The 20,767-nt window shown below is 34.9% G+C and overlaps 1 protein-coding gene across 4 annotated transcripts in view; it reads right to left on the bottom strand.

The window, feature by feature from the left end:
- Nucleotides 1-20,767, bottom strand: part of klar (klarsicht) — a 225,993-nt gene that overhangs the window by 11,679 nt on the left and 193,547 nt on the right. For 2 of the 4 annotated variants that reach the window (XM_067790872.1, XM_067790871.1), the window contains 6 exons: nucleotides 8,809-8,988; nucleotides 7,677-8,730; nucleotides 6,628-6,775; nucleotides 6,099-6,325; nucleotides 5,623-6,020; nucleotides 5,416-5,521 (listed from right to left, as the gene is read on the bottom strand). In XM_067790872.1, coding sequence (XP_067646973.1) covers nucleotides 5,416-5,521; nucleotides 5,623-6,020; nucleotides 6,099-6,325; nucleotides 6,628-6,775; nucleotides 7,677-8,730; nucleotides 8,809-8,988 — 2,113 coding nt within the window. Of the gene's footprint in view, nucleotides 1-26; nucleotides 1,294-5,415; nucleotides 5,522-5,622; nucleotides 6,021-6,098; nucleotides 6,326-6,627; nucleotides 6,776-7,676; nucleotides 8,731-8,808; nucleotides 8,989-17,382; nucleotides 17,541-20,767 lie in introns of those variants that run through there. The other 2 variants (XM_067790873.1, XM_067790874.1) reach the window with 2 other exon arrangements.

Below are 20,767 nucleotides of genomic sequence, written 5' to 3' on the forward strand. Positions count from 1 at the left end.
TTTTAAGTGCTATTTAATGTTTGTACCTTGTTCGGAAGAGGAACGGGATGTGGCTGATGAAGAGCTGGTTGAGATCATTTCCGAGATGTCTGTTTGTACTGCTGCGTCAGCTTTCATTTTTGATTATTATCTTGTATGTAATTATGTATGTGTTTAGATATGTGTTATTATTTAAGTTGAAATTAATTACAACAAAAAACTTCGATTAAATGTAAGTTACTTTCTTCACTAAGTGCTCAACTTAAATATGGGGTATATAAATTTTCTTTGCTTTTCCTTTATTATTTATGCACACTTTGTAGGTACTTTGTATTGCGCGATATTTAGTGCTCACATTTGATATTTAGTTTTTATCACACGATTCGATTTTGAGCACTTGAATAATTTCATAATTGAATTTGTTTTTTGTTTTACTATTTTTTGTTAGTTTTTAATTGATAAATGAGTGGAGTGGTTCTACATATGCTTTAAAAAGGAAATGTATTGAAAGGGCTGCCACTTCTATTTTGTTTTCATAGCGCTTGTTGAATATTCTTATCAACTTCCCAAAAAAATATTTGGTTAAACAAATATTTGTGGTTCTCATGAGCGTTGTTGTGGTTGTGGCAATCCTTAGCACATGGTCTATATTTGTTTTTCGTTAATTAGTTGGTTTCGTTGGTATTGTTGTTTCAAGTAGCTTTGTATATGTAAATATTTTTTTTCAGTTGTTGTTATTGCTTATGAATGCAAAATATATGTAAACAAAGCCAGCACACCAAATACAAACACAAATGTGGGCTTTGAAACTTCTATCGGTACATCTTAATACACACACATATGTATGTATGATTGTATGTATATATGTGTATACGACGTACGTACCACAGCACATCTAAAAATATGTAACGTAATTTAAATCAAATCCATTTTCTGTTTGCCAAGGGGATGACGTCGTTCCACTTATTGCTCCACTTCGTAGGTCGATTGGCAATGAAAATGGGGTGGTTTCTCTCTGATTCTGCGCTCTCAAAATGATATAAAACGTTTCTGATGTCACTGCGACTTTTTCTGTTTTCGTTAATTTCTTTTATTTATTTTTATATAAATTTACTTTTTATTATTTACAGCTACGTACAAATATCACAGTATTATTATTGCGTTACAAAAAAAAAAAAAGAAGGAGATATTCTTAAGTTTTATTGAGGTAAGTTTATTAACCTTTAATCAGTGGTCATATAAAAAGTGACCGCTTTAAAGAATAGCGTTGACCCGCGAACATCCATCTACTATGCTAACGTGAGGAAAAGACACTGACGACTTTGGGGTGCGCAATAAATTGTTCCACCATACAATTTACAGTTCTAAACAATTTGTTGTTACTCGCGTGACACAGCCACTGAGTAGCAGCAGTTCCCAAACTTGTCAAAAAAAACTGTCAGCACTTAGCACAAAATAAAGTTAAATCTACTCTAAAATAACAAATCGGTTACGCAAAACTTCGTGAACTCAGTTCTGCTGAAGAGCTCCAAGAACCTTTTATACCAAGTAAAACAGCTTAAACATACAAACAAACAGACAGACTCAACTGACCCTGAAGACCAAAACAAACTTACAACATAAATTTAAACAAATTTACATAAGTATTCTGTTAAATAACATGTTAGTAGAGCTTTTCGGTCTCACATTGAAAAAGCTAAGAGCAGAGAACTTGTTAACATTTTGTTTACTATACAAGTAAAGAGAGACGTTCTTGGTTTCTCTGGCTTATTTTCCCAATGTTATAGTTTTTGCTCTTTTTTATTATGATACAGTGAGCTCGTACATATATACATATGTATATACAAATATGTCACACATCCATACACATATTCTTAAATATGCACGTACAATAGAGTGGGTCGAAAAAAATATACGAAAGGCCGCCGATTAAATTTGAACCTTATGCTGAGAGATTTTCTGACCAATCTTTTTATTTAATTTTTATCCTTGCAGATGCAGCAGGAACCGTTTTGGCCGAGCCACAATTAAGTTTTTCATATAGATGCGTTCAACGCAATCTTATGCATGCCACTAACGTCGCCACAATCACGCAAGATGTTCCGTTTGTAAATATAAAGAAGGTTTGGGCTTAGTAATGGTAAGTTTATTTCGCCTTGCCCATTCACATACAAAATTTCGCGAAGCACTGTTGTAAACATTCTCCCTATACAAGAAAAATACTTGCTAACATATTTTGTGTCCTATTCACTTGTTAAATTGCAGTTTTTAATTGTAAAAAATGTTAAAAAAGTAGCAACAAGTGGGAAAAATAATTTCACTTGCAAAGTGTGAAAGCGCCCTAGGTCAAACCAAATGTCAAATTCTTCTTCTTATGCTTTGCTTGCATAAAAAGTTGGAAGTTGGCAACTTTTTTATGTCAGATGGTGCCATTGTCGCTCAATCTGCCATAAAAATACGTGGAATGTACTCATAATGCATAAGATTTCGCTAAAGGCAACAAACTCCACCTTAAGACCAAAATAATGACATATCTAATAAAAAAAGGATATCCAGCAAGTTAGAATAAAATAGCCAATTGCTGCTGTGTTTGCTAGAATCAAAAAAATTAAATTTATATTTCCGAAGCGATTCCGACACAAGGATTTGCTACAGTTTTTTTTTTGCTTATGGGGACCGGCCTAATGTACATAAACATGTACATATAGCAAATTTTAAACACTTTGAACAAAATTATGTTGCTTTGCTTAATTTACAAATTTTTACCGCTGCTATGTTCGTTGATTTATTGGACATTGATTAACCCAAAAAATATTGTGCTGCCTAAACTACCCCCTCTTGAAAATTGGCGAACCAACGAAAAGTTTATGATTGAGACTGATTGGTGGCAGACAAAGCTGCGAAAAATGGCTCTTCTCTTGCTTTATAGCCAATTATATGTTAGTTTCGCCTGCGTGTTTATTAATGAATGTGACTAAGGGATAAGGTAAATTCAAAATAAAAACGACCTTCGTTAGTGCGATATTGTTAACACAACAACTCGAAAAATTGGCGAAAGAATTAATTAAAAATGTTGTTGTTGTGCAAGTTGCGTCAGTTATAAAAATACAAACGAATAATACTTACAACAACAAAGCTCTCAAATATGATTTATGCGACTGAAAAGTATTAACGACCAACTTCCTTATATACCTATTTTTACTAACACTTTTCGTTATTCGCATTGAAAACTAGCACAGTACGTTTTGTATGACTGAACCTTCAAATTCAGCAAACTAGATTAATTTAAACGGACACTGATACAGATTATCTAGTTGTTCGTATACTTTTTTAATATCCGGTTGTCTTGACAGCAACGTTCATTTTCCTTTTTTCCAAGTGACTTGCGGTTTAGTTACGGTTTCGTATTGTTTTTTTTTTTTTTGAAATTGCAGTTTCAGTGGGAAAGGGAGGCAACAGGTGGACACCATAGATAGAAGGTTTTAATATGTTCTGAGTTACCAGCGACTCCCAGAAAGAAGAAAGAAAACAGAAGCTTCATAGTCAGAGAAGAAAGGCTCCGCGTTCATGGAAACAGCCATTGCACGTCAATCGAAACTATGTCTAGAAGGCTTTAACATTTTGCAAAATCTACGTATCTGGCATTTGAGAAAACGTTTAGAATTTAGTTAAAAAATAAAAACTCACCAACTCTAAGGCAAGTAAGCACTTCTAAGTGTTGGGTCATCAATTATATGCTAACCTCATTATACAGAACCGTAAGTGAAAGTTCTCAAGGCAATTCAAGTCGATAAGTCAAGTTAGACCAAACCGCAAGAGACAATTCTCAACCCCAGTTAATGCTATGAATAGTAGTGCCTGTGTCGCGTCGGGAAGCGTGACCACAGAGCATCATGCACCATTCTTCGCTGAACTGTTTGTTTCTATGCTTCTATGGGAACGCGATAGATTTCTGTGATACACATAACTTCCTTAACTGTATTTTACAAGGTAGCAAATCAGGGTAAAATCTTATTTCAGTTTCTTAAGATTCTAATATTTATTTTAGGAAAACGAATCACAGCTGTCACGTAACATTTATAAAATCCATGTAACCTCTTTCGAAAAATTGCTTATGTCTTAGTTAAGAAGTATTCGATATATCATTCTATTGAAGATTAGAGATTTATTTACCATAACATTTGCTCGTTTACGGCGGAACTTTCAAAGATTAATTGACGCCTTACCTGTCTGCATTTTTAATTTGTTTAAAGAAAATCGTTATTACTCGACCTCCATTCAACACACAACTGACACACTAACAGCTAAACTGTGACTAACAAAATGCTTACGAGGCCAAATTGGTGGCAAAGTGTAAATATTTGTTATTACAATTTATATGTAAGTATTTAAGCTGTTATTTTGATGGAATAGATAACAGTGGCGATTACTCATTCGGGTAAGGTATACATAATCGAAAACTCAAATATCAGAGCGATACTCTTTACCGATACCTTCAAATGACTAATTGGACAAAACATACTAAAAAGGAAATGTTAATATAATATTAATTAGTAGAATAAGTCAATGACACATAGTGTTAATAAAATTTACAATATGTTAAAAACTATATTAGCTCTTCAATATTATGCTTACAATACGTCTACTATAAGTTTGGAATGCACAACTGTGGGCCCATCACCAACTCTTCACAGCCTTTTTAGTTAGTTTGCAATTTAGCATTTGTAATATGTAAATACACATGTGAATGTCAATGGTGAGCTTATTTACAAATGTACATTTGACAATACACATGAAGAATGAAACAAGCACTACGATCAAATTAAACTTAACTTTAATTATATACATAATTCACTCAAACTAAGAAGAAATCTACGAATGCATTCAAAAAATTAAACACCTAAAAATCATTTTTTCAAAAATATGCAACATCTTTATTGATAAAAAATTTAAATCTTATAACAGCTTAATAAGTTCGAACATGCTTGTCAAATTCATCGTAATAATACTATCATATTTTGTATTTAAGTCAGCCCTCTTTGTTTTACAAACAAATGTGTGCATTACATTTGGAAAAAAAGTCCATAAACAATTTTATCTTACATATATACTTAGTGGGAATGTAAATGGGTCTGGTACATTTGTATAAATCAATGATTAAAAAAGTGTAAATGATTAAAATAAATTTTAAAGCTACAGTAAATAGGCTGTGGTTGGTTTATTTGTTTTCATTTTCTTTTTAGAAAAATCTTCTGAAGAATGGCATGCTACAGTTGACCAACGAATACAAGCTCTTTAAAGTATTTATAAAAAAACGATAAAGCGTAAAATACATCAGCATGTTACTTAAATCCATTATAAAATCTATTGTTCGCGCTATGAAACGTGTAATGGGCGCACACTTGCAATTTAGGTGAATACAGAGAGCCAACTCACCTTTTGTTTGGCCGGCACATTGTGCAGAAAGTACCGTACCAGGCGGACCGTGCAATACAGCTTCTAGACACCGTATATTGTCACGACAAGTATTGATGATCTCCGTCTGCAATAAGAAAAAAAAAAAATATTAAGTATGTGCGTTTGGTTGCTCTTTTGCGGTTACATGAGGTGAAATAAATATAACAGCAGATATAATTAACTTACATAATCCTCGGGACGTAATAGGTGGCAACGTGTTTTCAATGCGTCGGTATCTTCTAATCGATTGCGGCTTTGATGTAGCAAATTACGCATTTCTTTTTCATCATCCGAGTCATCACAGCTGGACGAAGAAGTGGCCGGTATGACTTTTATGGTTTTATCTAAATTACGCGAAGAGCGACGACGATCATCAACTCTACGACGGCGTGTCGATGTGTCACTTTCGGATGTGCGTCGTAAGGACTGTGCCGAATGACTCATGCCAAAGTCCAGTTTGCGACTAGCCGTGTCGGTTTTTATTTGCTGATGCGCTTTCTCAATACCAATTTTTGGGGTGATGGCATTAGCTGAAGAGGACAATGACAGTGTGGGACTGCGTGTATTTTGTGTATCAGTTGATTCTGAAAGAGAATTATAAATTGAAATATAATCAAAATGTGTAATTTAATATGATGATGTGCATACCGCTGTGATCTTACCTTGACATGATTTGCGACGAACCTCTAATGTTTTACGTCTTCTCTCATATTCCAAGTCAAGTGCACGGCGACGTCTAGCATGATCCACACTGTTGGATATTGTGCCTTGCGTGATAGTTTTAGTGTCTGTTTGTGGTAAAGAATCCATACGTGGCGGCGACAACGAATCCAAATTGTTGGCAGCTGACAGTGAAGAGCAACAATCTGACTGGGAATCGATGAAATTTCTAGGAGAGCAAATAATTTATTTTTAGTAGCTATTCAGATACATACTGCCGAACGATAAAATTGATCATTGCGAGCAAAATGAGCGGGCAACTCAAACAATTTCTTATTTATGCATCAAGGTTAAGGTCTATTGAGGCTCTTTCTATGATCGTAAGCTATTTTACAAGGCCGCAGAAATGAGGAATAATTTAGTTTGCACGAACGTTTTACAAAATGTTTGCCGTACAATAGAATATTTGTACATGTATACATACATACATATAAATACGCACGATATGTAAACAAAGAAAAGTTCACTCACCTATAATCGTCGCCAAATTCCATTAGTTTTCTGGCGGCATCCGAATCAAATCCCTCAGAATAGTTCTCTGAGTTATATTTCTCTTGGTAGTTGTCCCAGGCTGTTTCAGAAAAACTGCTATGATGATCCTCTGTGCCAGTTGTATATTCTGTTTTAAATAACAATAACAGTAATATTTACATTATTTGATGATTTTTATAGTTTGGCATTCATAAGCAACACAAATAGCAAAAGAATAGTATTTATACATATAAAACAATATGCAGGCATACATATAATCGGTTCAAGTACAAAATCATTTATCAAACAACCATAAAGTTCTGTAACCGAATCCAATGAAAAGATATCGATAAACAAAAGAATACAAATACTAAAAGGATTGAGAGAATATTGTTTAATAATTAGATTTCCATCATTCGTGAGTAAAATTTTTTCTTAATTTCGTTCCAAATGCTTATTTTCAATTACAGTACCAACAGCTGGGGTTAATTAAATGTTGATTGGGGCTGCAATTATCTTGCAGTAAGATAATTTAGGTAACTTTAAAAAACTTGAACAAGTTTTCGATGCAATCTTGCACCTTCACGGACTATATGCATATGGAAAGTATTCATAGAAAATAATGCATCATCTCTCAAAGAGGCATAACTACAATTTCTTAAATTTATCGCCTAATGTAATTTATATTGTGACTTATGTACATGCCTCAATTTTGAAGAAAACATTACTTTTAAATTTTTTTTAGTTATACCCCTTTTGAAAATGATGTATATATGTACATTTATGAACATATTTGTACACTGACATATTTACAAATTTCTACAAATTGTGTAGATATATACCTCGCTGCTTCTGTGGCACTGGTGTGGCAGCTTAAAGCATCAAAATTAAAAACAAAACAGTGTTAGACAAAATTGCAGACGAAAAATGATTTAGAACTTAGATAGTTAAAGCTTATGATAAGAATATCAAAATTGCAGTGCAACTAAATCAAATTAAAACGATGACAATTGTTAAGTAATCTTGAGTAATTGAATCGGCGGACTAACCTCCTTGCTGTTCTTCTTCGTCGTCATTAATGTAGGTGGCCAAAGCAGCCAATGATCCTAAACGCTTTTCATTGCGCATGTATGCTGTTGTGTAGGAGCCCACACGGAAGTTGGGCTTCATCAATTGAGCCTCTTCGCCACTATCATTATGTTGCTGTTGTTGTTGCACTGTGTGTTGATGAGACTGCATGTGTGACAGTGTGAATGCGTGCTGTGCCTTAGCGCCGCTACTACCGGCCACAGCACCTTCGTTTGACATTGTGGCATTACCACGTTGTAAACTCAAGAGCGCGCTCGTGATCTCACGAATTTGATGTGCAGTCATCGACTCGCACGATTTCATTAAAAGCGTTTGCGTGAGTCGTGGCACCTCAGTGGTATCCTCTGATCCGGACTCTAGCGATTTCTTGCCTGCCGAATGGGAATTCGCGGCAGCCAAAGCAATATTTGCACTGGATGACATTTTCTTTTTACGCGTTTTACGACGTTTTAAAGAACCCTTGCTATTGCACGGTTTAACTTGTGTTACTTGAGTGGTGGAAGATGATGAGGCTCGTTGACGTCCGGGCGAAAGCGAATCGAGTGCTGATTCGCTGATCGAATGAGTGGCGAGACTAGTTTGGACATTGCTGGCAGTCGCCACAGCCGCAGCGGTTTGCACTGTTTCGGTCGTTAATTGAGACAAACACGACACTGACCAAGGTCGTTCGGATTTGCGACGTGTCTGTGAACGTTTAACAATATTTACATTTAAGCTTTGATTACTGCTGCCATAGCCAAGTACAGTTGTTGGGCTAAGTATGGGCTCGGCAGAGCCGCCAAAGCATTCAGTAGAGTTGCCGCCATACGAATTTGTGCTGGTCTGCATGCAAGTAGCTATGGACTCTGTAAGTCCCTCTGAGGTGTCTGAACCAAGTTGTGGAACTGAATCTGTTTCAGATGCTTCACCCGATGCTTCACAGTCATCGCCCGCTCTTGCATTCACACTGTGCAGTTCATCACTAGGATTTCGATGCAGTTGAGTTGGCGTTGATGGCTGATGTTGAAGCCATTCCTAAAATAAATAATACGAGACAATTAGACCGAGAATTGTGTAAAGTGAGCAATGAAAATTGAATTTGACATCACTTGCCTGTACTCGTTGTTTGATTGGACCTGGCATGACCACCTCACGTTTTTTAACTGTTGACGATAATTTGATGACGGAATGCTTCTGTTTTTGCTTGATCGGCGTCTTCAATGCTTCGGCGTCACGAACTAAATGTTCTGCCTCAAGTACCAGCTGTTTGATTGATTCATGTGAGAGTTTGCCCTGAAATTAAAAAGAACACGCGAATATATAAATAAATAAGACGGAGTAATAATAGTAGTATTAAATAAATTTAAGAAAATTTGTACTAATGAAACAAATAGGGCTGGGAACGTTCTATACTATCAGCGAATCTGCATGTGAATGTCAAAGCTGATAGGCAAATCGTGAAAATAAAAGGGGAATATTAACGATATATTGGTGTGAACCCAATAAACAACACAAACGAAACTCTCAATGGTTTCAGGAAGTACTCAGTTTATCATTATAAATCATTCTCATTTCTGGGATGGGATTGAGAATATACAATTTCTGAATTTGAGTACCAACAAAACTGTCTTAATAAAAATCTGCCTTTTGGTTCGAGAACTAACTTTTCAGATACGATAACTTAGAAAATCTTCCTTGTGTTTAGATTGAACAAAAATGTTTATTGGGTATGAATCTAAATGCATATTTACATAAATGCAGCGCTGATGGGAGAGTCGGAGTGATTGTGCAGTCTATCTTATCGGTTGTTTGAGTTTGCTGTTTATCTGTAATCTCGGAAAGTTATTATGAATTCGTGAAACATTTGACGAGCAAAGTTTTTGACTCATAATTCTAACACTCATGCACATACATACATATATAGTAAATTTATATATGTATCAAGTAGCCTTTTAGGAAATTTTACACAGAAACTGCAAAATTAAATCATAAAACTCATTACTAGCACTTGAGATAGAATGCCAAGCCAAATTTTATTCCTTTTAGAGAAATATTGGTTCGCATATAGGAACGCGCTAGAAGTATTAGACCATTACAGAGCTGCAACGGATTTTGATATACAACGTACTACTTCAGTATTATACTTCTTTTTTCGGATTAGAAATAGAAGAGTTTCAGCACTAGAGGACATTAATGATGAGGTACGATTTTTGAAATGGTGCGGTATACAACACGGGTTGAATTCCAGGTGCCAGACATTGTTCAACTTCCAAAGAATGGTACTCAGTCGTTGGCGTTAGAAGACAAAATCAAAGCGGTAGCCGAAGACAGACTGCATGTAATTAATTTGTTATCGATATGTTATCGAATTATCGACGACTCATCAGGTACAGAAAAACTTCAATATAAAATCCATAAAAAATCTCTAAGGCGTCGAAAACAAGCCTCCCATATTATGAGGACCAATGATAGAAAAAGCTGCTAATTGTTTTCTTTTTAAGAACAATAAAGCGAACTAACCTAAAAAAAGGTCTCACTGGTTTGCTTTTTTTAATTAATTTTTCTGGTCGGGTTTTAGTCAAAAGTTCAGGATAGGATATTTGCTGTTCTTACAACCGTACTGAAATTATTTACTTATGTACTTACGTTGAATAAACAGAATCAATAAAAATTCGATATAAAAAACGTTCTCCAAATCGATAATATAAAACGACTTATCAGTTTCGAGCTCTCAAAACATTTCATGTACCCTCTTTTACTTTTTTGTAAAGCAATGTATGGTTATTTGAATATTTTTCTAAGAAAATAAGACCAACAGGTCGATAGAAAGGAATTCGAATTTAGAAAATTTGAGTCAAAATATGAAATGTTCTTCTTACTTGGTGAGTTAGATTTAAGGCCTATTGATTTTTTGACGTTCAGCCATCAAATGTCCTTCAACTTTGGGTTTGAACGTCAAAAAATCTACCAGAAAATTACTGATCTAAAAGTGATCCCGATTTTTAGATTAAAAACTTTATGCTTTTCTTAAATATAGATTTTAGAAATCGACTACGGAGTTTTTATTTTTACTACAATTTTGCTCTAGGGTAGTTCTAACTGGTCTGGTCTCTGTTGCTTTGTTCCATTTAATGGAAGTTCTACGATTTTTTGTTATTTTTCCCGGAAAGAAATTATCAAATTTTTCAAGTGTCGGACTCACTTGAAAATCGCCTCGACATCGAAAATTGAGCTATTTTTTTGAAAAACGCCGCCGAAAGACATTTAGCATACTAAAACCGACTGAATTGAGCAATAACACTGTTGGGCGTAAATGGGTTAAAACATATGTCATAATCTTATTGAAGGCAGCGTTGCGGTAATTACGCACAGAGAAAAAACAATTGTAAATCGAACAAAGTTGGCTTAGTTAAATAATTTTGTATGGGGCCTAAGAAACTTGTACATCCTACCAAAGTACTTACACAATTTATGCTCGACAATGGAAACAAAGCTTAGGCAATTTATTACCTAATTTATTTATTATTTAATAAGATGATGAAAAAACTTAGTAGGTTAATTATGCCTAAGTCTTAGTTGTGGTATACGCGATTTTGAGTTAATTTTACAACAATTTTTCTCTGTGTGTACTATCCTTATCATGCAATAAATCGATTTGTCAGAAACTAATAAAAACACCTCATTAGTATGTTTGTACATTATACATATAAAAATATATAAGGAATAGTTAGTTGGCGGAATAATTAAACCAAAGCTTTGTATTTAATGAGTTCATAGTTTTTAACAATCGGCAATTTTAAAATAACTACATTTTTCTTGTGTGTAATTGGGTCAAATAAAACCCGTAATGACATACTAGAACCACATGCTTGCCGACACGGGTTCAATTCTCGTCATTGTTCGGCTTACCCTTTATGAAAATTTAAATCACCAGCAAGCTTTCACGTTTGAAAATATGGATGTAGGTTTCCATTGGAGGATAGGTTGGCTATATCCGTTCAAGGCGAATTCGTGTTAAATTATTATTAACATAACGTTTATTAGGTAAATTGTGTGCATGTCAGAACGGAATAAATAGTAATTTTCATTCCAAAAACAACTAGAGCGCAAAGTTGTAGATTTAGAAAATTTAAAAAGGTCAACAAAAATGTATTAAAAAAATTACGATAATTACCAGTTTTAATGATACTTCTGAAAAGCTCTATAGAATAGTTTGGCATTCTGCTACTATGTATGTAAAGTTATTGTTGTAAGCTGTAGTGAAAGCATATGACAGTACTTATATGTACAGCAGCGAACACGAAAATAGCAGTGGCAATTTGTCGTCGATAAAATTCTTTTTTTTTTTCGGTAATTTAAGAAAAAACTTCTTTGAATTTTGTAATTGAAACCATGCATACCAATATCCAAAACCTTTTCCATAAAATTCAATAATTTGACAAAATGTCGAACTTTTTATTTCGATTTTTTTAAATTTTTGAGTATATAGTTTTAGGTCAATAGAGTACAAGTGTGGATATTCACACCAAAACGAAGCATTTTTATATCAAAATCATTTACAAATGCTTTGTTGTGGTGCGGTTATAAGTCTCTTAAATTTCGTGTTGATTTTTGACAATTTTTACAATAACATAAATAGCCTTATAGTCTCTTCCATACTAAGGGCACATATCTTTGTAGACTAAAATTTATGGAGCGCATGCTCAAAAAAATTCAATAAGCACTAATTAAAAAAATCCAAATTTCCTTAAAATGTGATTGAACTTTAAAATTTTTTGAACACGATTTCAGATTGGTTTGTATAGTTTCGGTTACAAAATTCAAAAAAAATCTTTCTTAAATTCGAAAAGGAGTTTTATCGACAACAAATTGCCACTGCTATTTTCGTGTTCGCTGCCGCCGTTGTATAGGCCGCCGTGGTGTGGTTGTAACGTGATCCGCCTACCACACCAAATATCCTGGGTTCAATTCCCGTTCAAAGCAACATCAAAAATGAGCAGATCTCACAGAGTATATTAACTTTGATTGGATAACGGTTGGTTGTACAGGTATAAAGGAATCGAGATAGATATAGACTTCCATATATCAAAATCATCAGTATCGAAAAAAAATTTGATTGAGCCATGTCCGTCCGTCCGTCCGTTAACACGATAACTTGAGTAAATTTTGAGATATCTTGATGAAATTTGGTATGTAGGTTCCTGGGCATTCATATCAGATCGCTATTTAAAATGAACGATATCGGACTATAACCACGCCCACTTTTTCGATATCGAAAATTTCGAAAAACCGAAAAAGTGCGATAATTCATTACCAAAGAAGGATAAAGCAATGAAACTTGGTAGGTGAGTTAACTTATGACGCAGAATAGAAAACGGAGAACGACCACTCCCACTTTTAAAAAAAAATTTGTTTAAGTCAAATTTTAACAAAAAATTTAATATCTTTACAGTATAAAAGTAAATTATGTCAACATTCGACTCCAGTAATTATATGGTGCAACAAAATACAAAAATAAAAGAAAATTTCAAAATGGGCGTGGCTCCGCCCTTTTTCATTTAATTTTTCTAGGATACTGTTAATGACATAAGTCGAACAAAAATTTAACAATCCTTGTGAAATTTGGTAGGGGCTTAGATTCTAGGACGATAACTTATTTCTGTGAAAAAGGGCGAAATTGGTTGAAGCCATGCCCAGTTTTTATACACAGTCGACCGTCTGTCCTTCCGCTCGGCCGTTAACACGATAACTTGAGCAAAAATCGATATATCTTTACTAAACTCAGTTCACGTACATATTTGAACTCACTTTGCATTGATATAAAAAATGGCCGAAATCCGACTATGACCACGCCCACTTTTTCGATATCGAAAATTACGAAAAATGAAAAAAATGCCATAATTCTATACCAAATACGAAAAAAAGGATGAAACATGGTAATTGGTTTATTGACGCATAATATAACTTTAGAAAAAAACTTTGTAAAATGGTTGTGACACCTACCATATTAAGTAGAATAAAATGAAAAAGTTCTGCAGAGCGAAATCAAAAACCCTTGGAATCTTGGCAGGAATACTGTTCGTGGTATTACAAATATAAATAAATTAGCGACAGATGACAGATGATGTTCTAGGTCACCCTGGTCCACACTTTGTTCAATATCTCGAAAACGCCTTCACATATACAACTAAGGGTCACTCTCTTTTAAAACCCTCATTAATACCTTTAATTTGATACCCATATCGTACAAACAAATTCTAGAGTCGCCCCTGGTCCACCTTTATGGCGATATCCCTAAGTGGCGTCCACCCATAGAAATATGGCCTACTCCCTCTTAAAATACTCTTTAATACCTTCCATTTGATACCCATGTCATACAAACACATTCCAGGTTTACCCTAGGTTCATTTTCCTACATGGTGATTTTCCCTTATTTTGTCTCTATAGCTCTCAGCTGAGTATGTAATGTTCGGTTACACCCGAGCTTAGCCTTCCTTACTTGTTTCAATTAGAAAACAATTTCTTTAGCGGCATCGCCCCTCGGCAGTGATTTGGCAAATACTCCGAGGATATTTCTGCCATAAAAAGCTTCTGAGTGAAAACTCATCCCATCTTGCCTTGCAGATGCCGTTCGGAGTCGGCATGAAACATGTAGGCCCCGTTCAGCCAATTTGTAGCAAAAATTAAAATGGAGCACGACGCCTAAATCTCTTCGGGGGCACATCGCACCTTGTATTTATTTTTATTTATACAAGAAAAATACTTGCTAACATTTTATTTTATTTATTATTTGTTGGGGAAATATACAATATTACCCTAACAGTTTTTAGCACGCTGGCTGCGAGGGCCTTCGGTACTTCATGCTTTACATATGGCTTATTACTAAGTATTTTCATATGTTAATATGCGTTAAAAGCTTATGTTATTAGATGTATTCTAACATATTTATACATTTTATGAAGTTGTATATGGTAATCACATTATTATAGGTAACGTTTCTTAATAGTGAGGATGGTATTGTAGTTCCAAATGTCGTTTGTCGTTTTGTAGTTAGTGCTGGGCAGCGATCAAGAACGTGGTCAATTGAAAATAGATGCCCGCAGAACCGACAAGGCGAAGGTGGCGTACCAAGTAGTATATGTTCGTGGGATATTTTGGTGTGCCTGAGCCTGAGTCTAATAAATATGGTGATTTGCTGCTTGGAGAGTCGAGCTGGGTATATTGACTTTTCACCTAGTGGATTTAGAAGGGAATATGAATGGTTAAATTGGGACCACTCAACTGTTTTTTGGTGTGACAGGTGGCAGTCGATAGTTTTGAGAATATCGTTTTTGGAGCATGTGTTGAAGGAGAAGGTGGGATTGTAGTAGGTACTTTTGGCAGCTGAGTCCGCATACTCATTGCCGGGGATACCTATATGGCTAGGTATCCATAAAACTTTTATCTTTTTTGTCCATTTTATTAGTTTTTCCCTAATTTGGGTAACAGTCTGGTCTTCCTCGTTAAATATGTTTTTTAATGCTTGGCAGACAGACAAACTATCTGTGCAAATTAGAAATTTGCCTTTGTTGCTTGCTGCGTACTCTGAAGCTTTAAGAATAGCCAGTGCCTCGGCTGAGAAGATTGAATTATTTGGTGTTAAATAGCCGTTGGATATTAGCGAACCGTCTCTGTGTACTACCGCGAATGTTGTGCTAAGGTCGGTTTTAGAGCCATCTGTGAAGATCGGTACCCAATCTCTAAGACATTGCGAGTGTATCAGTTCCTCGTAGCGTTGCTTGAAAACTAAGCTGTTCGTATTAAGTTTACGGTGAGCATGTAGATCAATGTTTACTGCTGTAGGAGGAAGTTCCCAGGGCGGCTGACTGCTACCTATTCATTTGTTAAAATGCAGTATTAAATTGTGAAAAATGTTCGAAAAGTACCGAGTGGGAAATAATTAAACTTGCAAAGTCTGAAAGCACGCATAGGCAAAGAAATATCTTATGCTTCTTCTTATGCTTTACTCGAGCGCAGCTGAAAACCATTTTTAAACGGTTTTATTTAGTTTGACTTGACAGGCCAGCAGGCCGGCCGGTGGTAAAGGTGGTTTGTTAGCTGACCTAATCATGTGAAAACGACTTCATAGCTTAAAAGAACATTAAATGGAAATGTGAAGCTTCTCAAGGCCAAAATAATGACATATCAATTTTAAAAATCGGACGTCAAATAACCAAGTTACAACGAAAAAACATTTTCGGCTGTATTTCGAAGGATCAAAAAAAATAAAAAAAATAAAATTTTCCGAAACCCTCAACATAATCTTCAAATTTAGAGGCGGACATTGGGAACTTTTTTTTCGACCCAGCCTAATGTATATTCTATCATCTTTAGTATTGTACATGTATTAGAGTGATCAAAAAAAAAATTGATTTACTTTTTCTTACAAATTTTGGCTTTGATGTAAAATATGAACTTCTAAAATATGAGCTTACAATATTTTATAAGATAAGTTCGCAAAGCTATTTTGGTAAATGCAAACATAAGGCGTCCATATTCCAGCAGTTCACTATTCACGAAGCTTTTGAGCCTGTTTGGGAAACAAATATTGTTTTTTTTTTGTCAATCAGCCGAATGTACATATGTGCATGAGTGAGTACGTATGTAATACTATATATTTATCTATAAATTGTACATTGATACAAAGTTTCATACCAGCTAATAAAACCACTTGCAGTAATACGATAACAATTCGCATACAAGTGACCAAACCAGGATTACTTGAATGTTTGTTTTTTTTATGTTTTTGCAGGCGACGACAATAAACGGAAACAATTTTTCAAAGCTATATAAAAATTCGAAAATGTTCAATGTAATAGCAATAATTGCTAACGCTGGCAATGGCGAACGCCTAAGCGTGTAATTGATAAATCAGTGACCAAAGTGAAAATAGTCTGAGGACTTGCAAGAAAGACGGAAACAAAGGAAAAGAAACGAATCATTGAGATATAACTATGCGAATATCAAATCAAACAAAAACAACAAGCATGGACATGTGGCGATTGGGCGGCTACGATAATTACAATTATTAGTTAAACCGTTGGACAGACTTAGACTTGGCTAACACAATCACCAATTAAGCCACTGAACCAATATTTCCTACCAATGAACCAAGCAACCATCTGATTGTATTTCCCGACCCCCACATATTGGCGACTGCACGAAAAGCGATTTGGCAGATGCAATTTTGAAATTTCCTTTGCTACCGAAAAAACGCTACCTTGTTCTTGTGCCAGGTAGTGCTGCCTCCACAAGGAAATCCCCAATTTAATAGGCTCGAGTTTTGTGTAGCACGAACATCCGAAGATCGGCTGATGTTCACAGCCGGTGACAGCTGAAATTTCTCATTAAAGTTTTTAAATAATTGACCAACTTAAATAAGCAATTTGGCCCCAAGCACGATACAACTATTAACAAATGTCCAGCCTATGTGGTACACATATGCCCATACAAATCTACACACACAACTAAAGCTAAAATATGAAAACTCAGATCCTGTGATTGGTTGTCTAATTTAATTGCTTGGGTGCACGCAAATTAAACCGAAACTTTTAACCGAAAGCGAAATCGAAACATTTCGAATTGCGAGTTACCATGAAAATTGAATTTGCGATTATCACATGAACCGTTTTAAAATAATTGGCTCACCATTCATATCCTACTTTTTAGCCTAGTTAGGTTTATGCGAATTATTATTATTATTTTTGTATTTTTGTTCAAATACAGTTGGTTTGGCGTTGTTGGTTTTCCCTTTTGCAAAATTTCTTGTACAACTTTCACAATGAAATGGAGCAGACTAAACGACAGCTGTGTGACTTTGCAGCCAGATACCCGAAGAGTTGGCAATTCGAATAGCAATCGTTTTGCAAATGTACGTAATATAACTTTTGATATTTTTTTATTTAATTTTCATTTCGTTGACTTCGCATTAATAATAAAGGGGTATATATATAGTAAATATTAATAATAAATATGAGCGCATATTGCCAAGTATTATTAGCGCGTATTGACGATAAGATAAGCTAATAAAAAACGATACATGAACCCACACTTCGAGAACATAGGGCTAGAAATTTAGTCGTACATACATACATACACAAGCCCATATATATATACTCACGACATCTAATTTAGAAAACTTTTGCCGTTTGCAGTTCGCCCTTTTATCAGTCACTTTTAACTACTAACGACTTATGGAAGATTTTTTTAAATGTTTAAATTTGCTAATTGCGCTGCTTGTTATGGCAATTGAGGATTCAATCACCTGGACTAATTAAAGGCTCATTGTGATTCAAAAAATCCAAACTTGATTTGGGAAATATATTCCACAGCGTTTCTTGGACGAACTAAGTTCAATCAAAGGGAATCTACAGATGCTATCCCACCTGAAAATTGGCAAATATGCTAATAACTATTCCACCTTCATTACCGACTATACCACCACCCACCCAACATGTAATTAGTAAGTCAGATATTCCTTTTCAATTTACGAAACCGTTTTTATAAAAAAAATTAAACTTTAAGTTAAATAACTATATGCACCGAATTAAGCATCATAAAAAAAGTTTTTTTCTCATAGGGCTTATGATCTTTCCCTAATTAGCACGTATGATCATTAATTATAAGAAGGAACTCGGAAAAAGCGAAAGAATCCAAGGTGTACTCCTACTATAAATATTCTGAACATGATCTATCTATCTAGCGGACTCAAGTTAAGGTTGATTTATATGATGACACACGAAACAAGAGTAACCCGTTATTAGCAAAACTATGGACTGTTTCTTCTGAGGCAGCCCGTAGAGAAATATTCCGACTTAAAAATGTTAGAGTTAAACTGAATGGGGATACGATTTTTTTGTCACAATTTAAGTCGTTACCCACATTCTATCTTGATCTTGGGCAATCCACATCCAGGACACATATACTCAAAAATGGGAATAGTTTTTCGCAGTAGGATTTTTTTCCTGTCTTTATATATATACATGGAAATTTCTTATTTAAATAACGGAAAAAATATTCTAAGACTGAGGACAGAGTGGAAGCGAGACAAGTAGCTATAATATAAACATAGAATGTTATGAATAGAAAATTGTAAAAGCTGTCACCGTGCCAGACACGTTTTAAGCTTGTAAAACATATGCAAATAAAAATTGCGTCTCTCCTAGCATATCTTATAGCGAGCACTCTACCGTCATCCTAATACTTAAGTAATGTGGTTTCAAGTACTTTATGTGCGAAATATGTATACAAGTTGAAATCATGCTTTGACTAACGAAATGTGTCGCAGGTTAGGGGGCTTAGAATATACCAGCGGCAGGTATGCCTGTTGTAAGAGGCGTCTAAATTACCCCAATGATTCAAAAGGTTGCCAGCGCAATTTATAGCATCTCCAACAAAATTGCCAACCTCACCTACCCGTTGAGAATCCTGTTTCTTTAGCAGCGGCTGCTCTGGCGACCACAAGTTATATGGAACTAGGGGCGGGATGGCTTAGAAGGTTCGATGTGATCGTATTAAATCGTTCCCGAGACGGTCGGGTTTGTATCTTAATGGTGCTTGTTTTCGGCAAACGACCATCAACATCGATAACACTCCCCAAAAACCCCTAGGGGAGAGTTTTTATCGCTACAACAACAAGGTAGGCATACCAGCTAGTTTGAGCCGTAGGCCAATTCAGGTACATAAGGTAAAAGATCACAAAAATCTTTTTTTTCGCAAATATCCCGCATAATAAGCTTTAGCAGGTTTTTCTTCCATCACAAAGTTAAATTGTTCGTGCCGTCAATGGTGCCGCATGGAAACCACATTATTATACCTGTAATTACCGTTAAAATGCAGTTTTTGCTTTGCACATAACCTTCAATTCATCTCAGCAAAGGTTTTGTTTTTTAGGAGTCCCAGGTCTTAATAAGGGGTCATTTGAATTGGCATCGACAGCAAATGGTGGTATTTCTGTGGTTTTATTCCAGTATATCGTTAATCTTGGATATCCAATTGTTCCAATTATAATTGTTTTAGCCCATTAAATTCAGAAGTTCTTCTCTTGTGACATTAATTTCATTCCCAGTATTTAAAAACGAAACATGATTCGTTGCCCGAACAATAGCGTCAACAAAATCATATGGAAAATACATATTTTAAAAAGTTTGAAACTGGAGTTAAGGATCTGTTTTGGGATAGATTGGGGCGAAACGAAAGAAAAATATAAAGATATTATGTGTTTACAGCAATAGTTCCCTCAAGTTTATCATGAACATTATAAGAATCTTAAAAAATTACTCTCTTCATGACTAACCAGACGCAAAACGCTCTATTTCAGACTTTACTTCTTCTCTTTCTAACAATGTTTGACTCAATCCTACAAATTAAATAGATTTTCATAAGAGCTGTAAAGAGCTTGAAAATTTATTAGGGAATATCATTTAAAAAATCTTTATAACCTCTCGTATTTTTTATAAATAGTGGGGTTGTTGAAAATAATAAACTGAAACAAGACAAAGCCAATTTGGTGTACGTGAGAGGTTAACTTAGTTCAATATAGCACTTGAGAGTTTTTCTCTCTCATCATTATCTAATTACTTATATCTTGACACATTTTGCAATTATAAAAGAATTTTGTTCAGTTATTATTTTCGGTAGAGCAAGAAGTTGAAAATTTTATCTAACTGAATGTTGGAGAAAGATAACAGCAAATAAATATTAAGATATACATACATACATATATACACGTACTACAAGTGTATAGCGGGCAAAAAAATTTGTAAGCGATAATAGATACGAAAATAGAAAAATATTTAAATTTTGGCACTGGCTGTAGTTTACTTCGGTTTTTTGTGGAGGTTTCAAGGTTTTGATTTCGATATGGCCCGAGGACAATCGGCTGGGGAAATAAAAGCAAAGGATTTCAAAGTTTACAGCCAAAGCTGCCACAATGTAACATCTCCCAAGGTATTGAGGTTGATTTGGGATTTCAATCGCTGGAAAGACAGCATCTAGATACTTTAGGCAGAGCTGTTCTAATCCAGCTCACTTC

The sequence above is a fragment of the Eurosta solidaginis genome, chromosome 5, assembly GCF_040869045.1.
Source record: "Eurosta solidaginis isolate ZX-2024a chromosome 5, ASM4086904v1, whole genome shotgun sequence".
NCBI lineage: Eukaryota > Metazoa > Arthropoda > Insecta > Diptera > Tephritidae > Eurosta > Eurosta solidaginis.